General features: G+C 47.0%; 1 protein-coding gene across 4 annotated transcripts in view; it reads right to left on the bottom strand.

Annotated features, from left to right (window-relative positions):
• Window positions 1-390: 390 nt before the first annotated feature.
• TRPC3 (transient receptor potential cation channel subfamily C member 3) overlaps window positions 391-9,239 on the bottom strand; it is a 95,350-nt gene continuing 86,501 nt past the window's right edge. For all 4 annotated transcript variants that reach the window (XM_033938647.1, XM_033938663.1, XM_033938639.1 and 1 more), the window contains 3 exons: window positions 4,360-4,443; window positions 1,673-1,748; window positions 391-611 (listed from right to left, as the gene is read on the bottom strand). In XM_033938647.1, coding sequence (XP_033794538.1) covers window positions 469-611; window positions 1,673-1,748; window positions 4,360-4,443 — 303 coding nt within the window. In that variant the 3' untranslated portion in view covers window positions 391-468. The remainder of the gene's footprint in view (window positions 612-1,672; window positions 1,749-4,359; window positions 4,444-9,239) is intronic.

The following is a 9,239-nucleotide window of genomic DNA, read 5'->3' as shown; positions in this document are numbered from 1 at the left end:
TTCTTACCTCTTTTTTTTTTTTTGTTCTGTTCTGAAAATGACACGTTTTGTACAAATGGAAACTGTACACTTTTCATCTTTCCTGCCTGAAGTGGTGAAATGGGAGATGCTGGGAAAGAGGCCATTAAGGTAGTTTGTATCTGATTTTAAGGAACCGTACAGTCCGTTTTCTATTGTGGTTTTTGTGCTCACTGTTTCTCTGCGATGAAGCAATGTAACATTGCCCCAGGTTTAATTTTCCTGGGGGGGGGGGAAGTCTTACTTTTCTTTTTATGTATTAGAATGCATATTTCAAAAATCCCCCCCCCCCAAACATTTCTACTTCTAAAGTTCAAAGAAAGATTTACACAGTATCGTTAGTTTCTACCCTAAAATATATATGTTTTTTATTTCAAGTATATTAACTGAGCTGAGAAACATATTATTGCTGTTGGTGGAGTTTTTGTCTGAGCCCTGAGTTCAAATCCTTCACTCGCCTCTCGGAACGCCGGGACTCAGGTTCTTGCTGAGTTGCTGGATCAGGACCGACAGCTCCTCTGTTGCCTGGGACTTGTCTTCCAGAAGCTCATAGCGGAGGCTGGAGATGTCCTGTTTGATTTCTTTCAGTTCGCCTGTGATAGCAAACAATACACCGTTTCAGCGTCGGTTCTGAAATAGTCATTTTAGGGTTAGCAAGACCGGGGTCCCACCTGTAGGGCCTCCACGCATGCGTGGAAGCCGGTGATGTCACACGTGCATGCAACATCATCGCATCGATGTTTGTGCACGCTCGGAGGCCCTGCAGATGAGTTTAGCGTGCCGGGGCTTGAAAAAGGAGGGCGGATTGAGACATCCGGGTTTTACTTCCAGTGCTTTCAATGAAAGTAAAACCCAGATGTCTCAATCTGTCCTCCTTTTTCTGGAGCTATATGGAGTAATGGAAAGTTAAAATAACTTGCCCAGGATCACAATGCGAATTGAACCCAGTTTGCCTCATTTTTAGGGAGGGCTGGGTTGTAGATTGTCCTGCTGGCACCTCTCCTCCTCACTGCCTACCTCTTGAAAGGTTTGCCAGTGCAAGCAGCATCTTCCACCTCCTGCTTGTGCCAGCCGTAGCTCCCTTCTGATGTCACTTCCTGATCCTGTCACTAGATGTGATGTCAGAAGGGAGCTGAGGCCAGTTTGAGTAGGAGGTGGAAGATGCTGCTTGCACTGGCACTACGACTGGGTCTAGGCACTACTTCTGTTTGGGGAGGGGAGAGGGAGAAGGAGGAGGGAGTGAAAGTTACTATTCTTTGCAGGGGAATGGGAGGAGGGAGTGGAGGCTGCTATTGTTCTGGGGGCGAGGCCAGGTACAGTTTTGGCTGAAACTGGAAAACTCTCTGAAGCACCGAAGGGGATAATCTGTAAAGGGCTGCAGTTACTACCCTAAACATCTTTTTTGGCAGACTGGATAGTCTTATCAGTAATAAAATAAAATAAAAAAAGAGAAACATATGCTATTGAAGGCCAAAACCTCATTCCTCAAGTCAGGATGGTATGAGATAAGATGACAATTTAAAAAAATTTATAAGTGAATCATAAAAGCGCCTCAAGGATAGACTCAAAGGGAAAGATATGGATGAGCGGGAAGGGGCGGAGAGCAGAGGAGGAGATGATGGCAAAGCATTTAGGATGCTTTTACGAGTCTTACCTTCATTGACCTCATCGTTCTCTTTGTCAACTTGGGCTTTCAGCACATAGCGTTTAATCAGTCTTTTCATTATTTGCTGTAAGAGAGAGGCAGAAGTCTGTGACCTGGCCTACCAGGAAGTGCGTGGGCCTATGCACTGGGACGCTGCTGCCCTCTGCTGGGATTGCCCATCACTGCCTTTTGCTGTGATGCTACCAACTGACCTGAGAATGCATAGTTGCTTCTCATTTTAATTAATTTCTTCTAATCATGATCAACTAAGTATTGGCATAAAAGTCTTTGCCCACTCACGATGAAGACTTTCTTTTTGTTCAGATAGCTACAGACAATCATGGATTGCTTGTGGCGTAGCCAGATAGCCAATTTTGGTTAGGCCTGAGCTGAGAATGGGTGGGCACAAAATTTTCTCTCAGCTTCCACCCTTCTCCCCACTCTCCTGAAGACTTCCTCTAAAGGCTTGGCAAACGTGCATGAGCAGGGCAGGATTAATTCGTCAAGGACCCCTAGGCACACAAGTATACTGGGCCCTCTGCCCCACCCAACCCCACCATGCGCCCAGGCGGAAACACGAAGCTGCATCAGAGGGAAGCTTTGGGCAAGCAGCACCGCTTGCAAAATTACAGTTCCTGCGTTGCTTGCTTGTCTTACTTTCCGTCGATGGGGGGCAGCATTGCTGATCAGGGGGGACCCGCATTGCTGATCGGGGGGGGGGGGGCGCATTACCGATCGATGCTGGAGGGGTTCATCGCCATTTGGATAAAACAATGTTGATTCCCTCCTTCATCGGGCCCCACTGACCATTTTGGGCCCTAGGCATGTGCCTACTGGGCCTATTGGTTAATCCTGCCCTGTGCATGAGCCACTGATGCCAACACCCCATGCATGCTTAATTGTCAGTGGCTCATGGATGCTGTTGTTGACTGCATAGCCTGGTAAAAGAGAGTTGTGGCCACCTTTAGAGGAGGTCCTCAGCCGGTGATGCTTGGGGATCCTTCAACAGCAAGGGTCAGGGCCAGTGGTAGGCATGGTAGGGCCTATGTTATAAAATAAAGGAGGGGGCCTGCCCTGCCCCAGATCCCCCCACCTGCCATTACAATCACACTGACTTACCCGTACCAAATACAGAACAAGGGATCACAAATTAGAAATAGAAATACATAGACAAAAATTGAACTGGGAATTCCAAGAAGTTAAACAGCCTTTACTGCAACAGTGAAGAAGTAAGAAAGGGAAGTGCATTTCCTTTTCTCGTTAACACAATTCAAAGACATGTGATATGTCCATTTCCCAAAGCTAATATGTTTCAGTTAATACATTTAAAATAAAATGCTTTTTTCTACCTTTATTGTCTGGATCTTTTATTGTTCCATCATCTTGATTCCAGTTTCTCTTTTCTGCTTTCCACTGATAATTTTCCTTCAAGTTACTGCTGTCCATTTGTCTTTTCTCCTCTCCCCTATCTTGTTCCATTCCTTCACTACATCTGTCTCTGACATGCTGGGTTTTCCTCTCTCCTTTTTTTCTTTAATGCACTTTGTTAACTCAAATTTACCCTCTTTCTCATCCCCTTCTTTATCTGTTTCAGCTACCTTTCAAATTCTATCTCCTATTACCACTTATTAACTCTCCCATTCCCCATCTTCTCCAGCCTTCCATTACCTTTAATCTTTAACCTACTTCCAGTGGCGTACCAAGGGGGGGAGGTCCACCCCAGGTGCAAGGCCCAAGGGGGTGTTCAGCTGGCCACTTACCAGGCAATAGGCTGCCGCCGGGGAAAGGCTGCCATTGCCGTCAACAGAAAGAAGCCAGTGCCGAATTCTCCCTTCCTGCTGCTTCTCTTCCCCGAGCCGAGCAACTCTAGCCGTCCGACGTCAATTCTGACGTTGGAGAGGACGTTCTGGGCCAGCCAATCGCTGCCTGGCTGGCCCGGAACGTCCTCTCCGACATTAGAATTGACGTCGGGCAGCCAGAGTTGGTCGGCCCGCAGGAAAAGAAGGAGGGCGAATTTGGCGCCGGCCTGTTTCCGATGGCCAGTGGCAGCCTTTCCCCGGTGGTGGTGGCAGCATGGTGGTGGTAGCGGCGGTGGCATAGGGGAAGGAAGGGAGAAAGAAAGAAAGGGGGGGGTGAGCCAGGGAACCAGAAAGAAAGCAAGGGGGGGGACAGGGATCCAGAAAGAAAGAAAGGGGGCAGGGAGAAAGAAAGAAAAAAAAATGGGGCATGGGGAAAGAGAGAGAAAGAAAGGGGGGCATGGAGAGAGAAAGAAAGAAAGAAGGGGGCAGGGTGAAAGAAGTAGCATGTGGCATGTTAAATGGCATTATAATAGTTATAGCTTATTTTGGCTTTTTGATATCCAGCGATTTTTACAGACCTGTTCTTGTATACAAGATTCTTTTACAGTAAGTCACATTCCCACAGTAAGATACCATTTGCAAGCTGTAGTGTGTGGATTAGCTTATCTTTTTCCGTTGAGACTCCTGATGCAAGCCGTAGGGTCGAAACACGTTGCGGGTGAAGTTTTAAAAAAATCAGAATAATAATAAAGCACCTCAGCACCGTTGGCCATCTTCCCTGTGTTCATTTTCAATCTTCACCCTGGGGAGGAGTTTCTCTCTCTTGCTGTACTTGAATTATCCTCTACGTGTTAGCTGATAGCGGATGGTTGGCTGAGGGTGTCTGCTGCTGCTTACCTGGTAGCGGGAGGGCTGGTTCAAAATGCTGTCAAAGCTGTGAGCTTCAAGAGCTTTCAAGTTGGATTGCGCGAAAAGGTTCAGCTGTGAGAAAAGAAATTCACACTCATAAATTCCATTTATAAGCCACACGAGATGAAAGCAACACTTTCACATGACTCAGAATGACTGAACAGAAAAAAAAAAGAGTTAAAGTGGTACTTGAACCTGGTTCTGTTGGGTCATAGTCCACTGAGCTAGCCACTAGACTTCTCCTCGGAGCTTAGGGTTACTCTATTTTACAAAGAAAAACCACGGCTACATAACCCCGCCCCATTCCGCCCCCCAGCAAGCCTCTTCTGTGATGAAGACTGGTGTGACGCCGTCCGCGCTTGCTCAGGGGCCCTCCATATGCGGCCGGAGTTCGTTGGGGCTTTCCAAAACCCAGACAAATGCTGGGTTTTGAAAAGCCCCTCTGGGAGCCCGGACATGTCCCTGTCTGAGCCGCTTTTTGTCGCTTTGTTCAGAATGAAAGAGCAAAAACAAAAACTGCAGGGATGGTGTCCAAGACGCCAAGTCTTCCATGAACAAACGTAAATATCAATATAGTCGTGAAAGAGTTTGTATCCAAAAGGTGTTGACGAACCGGTTCCGAAGACTTGGGGCTCCTTTTACGAAGGCGCATTAGAGCCTTAAGGCACGGAATAGCGCGCGCTAGCCGCTACCGCCTCCTCTTGAGCAAGTGGTAGTTAGCGCACACTATAGTGCACGCTAATCCTGCGCTAAAAACGCTAGCACACCTTCGTAAAAGGAGCCTTTGGTGTACTTGCTTTTGTTCTTCGATGCGACATTTTATGGCAGTTCTATTGGATTCGTTGCGGTTTGTTCAGAATGACCATAATACCGGCTGTTCCAGTTTCATTCTCAAGGGAGAGGGAGGGAAACAGCAACTATTGGGGAATGAAGGGGAGGGCAGGTGTCATGCCTTAATCCCTCTGGTGGTGAGCTGCTCAACTAGAGAAACTTTGTAACTTGAATGTGATTAAAAACAGGTCTAGATAAAAATGTCCTTCGTTTTAAGACATGGACGTTCCTTCCCATTGGAAAGTCCTTCATGGGTGTCCTACTTTTGAGCCTTCCCCAAACATACCCATATCACACCCCTTTGCTATTTGGATGAACTGCAGTGTGAAACATCCAAATTCTGATGTTCCAAAATCCGAATTTGAATATTTTAGCAGATGGATGTTTTTAAGGCATTTGAAAATGAGCACCGTTGTATTTTATTGAACAGATATCTCCCTGCTAAAATTTACCTCAAAGTTAGTAAGAGAATTTGAAATGCAATCCTACGCATACAGTGTGTAACGAGGGTGGGAAACGCCCAGGGAGTGGCACCCTCCTCTCCGCCCCCCTTGTTTCTTCTGCACCCCTGCCCCCTTTTCTTGCCTCACCCCCCCCCCCTCAACACACTCATGTCCTCTCTTCCCCATCTACCTCTTTAAATCTTTGCCAGTGCATGCAGCTTTTCTGGCCTGCTGCTCACACCGGCGTTGGCTTTCCATCCAACATCACTTCCTGGTCCTGTGACCCGGAAGTGATGTCAGAGGGGAGCCAGGCCAGCGCGAGCAGCAGGTCAGAGAAGTTGCTCTTGCTGGTGAAGATTTAAAGAGGTACGAGGGCGTGAGCTTGGCACAGGTGGGTGAAGAGGTGCTGGTACCCCCACCAAGACAGTGCCTGGTGTGGTCCCCTTCCCCCTAACACGCCACTGAATGCATGCATTGCCAGTACAACAAGAGCATCCAGGACCTGAATGATGTAGCAACCCTAAATTTCAGAGGTCATTCTAGGAACATCAGTCTTGAACCTATGGGTTGTGTATCTTTCATCGTAAGATTTGGTGTAGAGAGCTTCATTTACATTTTTTTTTCTGCTCCACCTCCCCTCACTCTGGATTGCATTGTATCTCCTCAGTTTTTCTCTCTACTTGTGAGATGGTAGGAGACTCTTTGTTTTTGCTCATCTTTATTTTTCCCTTTTTTTCAGTTTCTAATCCGTTCATGAGGCTTTTTGGTGCTGCAGAGGACCCTGGTTCTCTGGGGTAACACTGTAAGTAGACACAGACTCTCAGAGCAGAGGTCTGTTGCCTAGCCTTGGGAGCATGACTCGCTTCAGATTTTGTCCGCAGAGAGCTTGTGCACATACTGAGTGGCCCCGTGGTAGTTTTTATACCTGGATCAGGTGCCAACCATATTTCCTCGCCCAACTTTGTGTTCGGTCCAGTGGGAGTCTGAGGTCCCGGTCCTACGTTAGGACTGAGAAGAACTCTGAAGAAACAAGCTTACACCCATCTTCAGGCTTGTCTGAGGCAGAAGTCTTCTTATTTTTCCAGCTGCAGTCTCAGCTCGAACAGTTCCTAACACTTGCATTGCACGCTGAGTACAGTATATGATAGTCTAGAAATCAGAGGGGGGGGTCTTTGAAGGTTTCATTTCTCTGAGTTTTTTTGTTAATTTAGCTCCCACAAGCCGTTTTTGGCACCAGAATCACTGCCACAGCGACCATTTTCAATCAAAAGCCTCCATCTGACTCAAAACACCTTGATTTGCCTGAAAATTGATGTAGATGGACTTCTCAGGCCAAGATACCCTGGATTCATGCCAAAGTTGTGCTAGCTGCCCGGTCAGAATTGTCCTTGTCCCATGTGCTGTACAGCACATGATGGTGTGCAAGAGACATGGACTTAGCCCGCTCTTCTCCTTCTGGGGCGATGGAGATGGTGGTGTAGAAGGACCGAGGTTGAGATAGACACTAAAGAGTGACACGGGATGGTTTCCAGCCACCGACCCTCAAGCCTTGCATTGAAGAACGCCGGTGTAGAAGGACTGAGGTTGAGATAGACACTAAAGAGTGACACGGGATGGTTTCCAGCCACCGACCCTCAAGCCTTGCATTGAAGAACGCCGGTGTAGAAGGACTGAGGTTGAGATAGACACTAAAGAAAGACACAGAATGGTTTCTAGCCACTGACCCTGAACCCTTGCATTGAAGAATGCTGGTGTAGAAGGACTGAGGTTTAGATAGACACTAAAGAAGGACATGGGATGGTTTCCATCCACTGACCCTCAAGCCTTCCATTGAAGAATGCCAGTATAGAAGGACTGAGGTTGAGATAGACACTAAAGAAAGACATGGTGTATTCGCTGGTAGCACAGGTTACAAAATGTACCTCCCTTCCCAGTGAAGGTGGACTGGTACTAAACGATACACAGGACCATAGGCTAGATTTTGTCTTGAAGAGACAGTTTAAGGCCTTGGCACTAGGTTTGAAGGTGGCAGCACTGGCATCGTATGTTGTTTGTGCATTCCACTCAAGACTATGTTGGATTCCAGGTGTGGACGCCAACACTGGTCTCTAGTTGTTTATTGCAGGGGTGGATTATGTAGCAGATGCACTATACGACTTATTCAGGGTGCTGAACAAAGTCTCCACATAGACTCTCTCCACATGCAGGATGCTTTGGATCAGACAGTGGGCGGGAACAATTCTTATGTTCTTATGCTCTTTGGTAAGGGCCTTAACGATCTGGCCAGCTTGGCAGATCGTAAACTAACATGCGGACGATTCAAAGTTATTCAGATTAGTGAAGACGCAGGGGGATTGCGAAGATCTGCAAAGTGACATAATCAGGCTCGAGGAATGGGCATCAACGAGGCAGATGAGGTTCAACATGATGCTTGTCGGTAACAAAAATCTCATGCACGAATACAAGATGTCTGGGGCGGTACTTGGAGAGACCTCCCAGGAAAGAGACTTGGGAGTTATGATCGATAAGTCGATGAAGCCGTCCATGCAATGTGTGGCGGTGGCAAAAAGGGCGAACAGAATTCTAGGAATGATAAAGAAGGGGATCACGAACAGATCGAAGAAGGTTATCATGCTGCTGAGGGCCATGGTGCGCCCTCACCTGGAGTACTGCATCCAGCACTGGTCGCCATACATGAAGAAGGACACGGTACTACTCGAAAGGATCCAGAGAAGAGCGACTAAGATGGTTAAGGGGCTGGAGGAGTTGCTGTATAGCGAAAGATTAGGGAAACTAGGCCTCTTCTCCCTCAAGCAGAGGAGACTGAGAGGGGACATGATCGAAACATTCAAGGTACTGAAGGGAATAGACTTAGTAGATAAGGACAGGTTGTTCACCCTCTCCAAAGTAGGGAGAACAAGAGGGCACTCTCTAAAATTGAAAGGGGATAGATTCTGTACAAACATAAGAAAGTTTTCTGACCCAGCAGCGGCAATTCTTATGTTCTTATGTTTTGCCAAAGGTAGTCTCCAGTTTTCACATCAACCAGGACGTAAGATTATTTGCTTTCATGCCTACAGAATCAAAGAAGAGTGACAAGGCTCTGAGATTGATAGATGTTCGAAGAGTGCTGTTGCCTTACGTGGAGATGACAAATGAATTTCAGCTGTTGGATCATCTTTGTACTTACAGGGATTAGCCACCGGGGAAGACTGGCTTAAGAAGTATCCATTTCTAGATAGATTTGCATGGCTATCTCTTCAGCTTAGATTGGTAGCAGAAAGCGATCCCCCATCTCACTGAAAGCACACTCAGCTAGGAGCGTAGCATCATCCTGGGTGGACTCTAGAGCAGTGTCTCCTGAGGAAATTTGTAGGGTGGCCACATGGTCCTCCCTCTACACTTTCACATAGTTTTACAGGGTGGATGCAGGAGCCAAATTGGATGCCATGTTTGAATCTTCAGTACTGTCAGCAGGCTCATCTATCCTGGAAGGCTGCTTTGGTACATCCCACAAGTTCAAGACTGATATTCCTATCAATTGGAAGAAGAATATCAAGGTATGTACCTAATCTTCCCTTGTATATAAAGGAG

The sequence above is a fragment of the Geotrypetes seraphini genome, chromosome 1 (genome assembly GCF_902459505.1).
Source record: "Geotrypetes seraphini chromosome 1, aGeoSer1.1, whole genome shotgun sequence".
In the NCBI taxonomy this organism is placed as follows: Eukaryota; Metazoa; Chordata; class Amphibia; order Gymnophiona; family Dermophiidae; genus Geotrypetes; species Geotrypetes seraphini.
The sequence above is the reverse complement of the archived record's forward strand: the minus strand, read 5'-3'. Positions and strand labels throughout refer to the sequence as shown.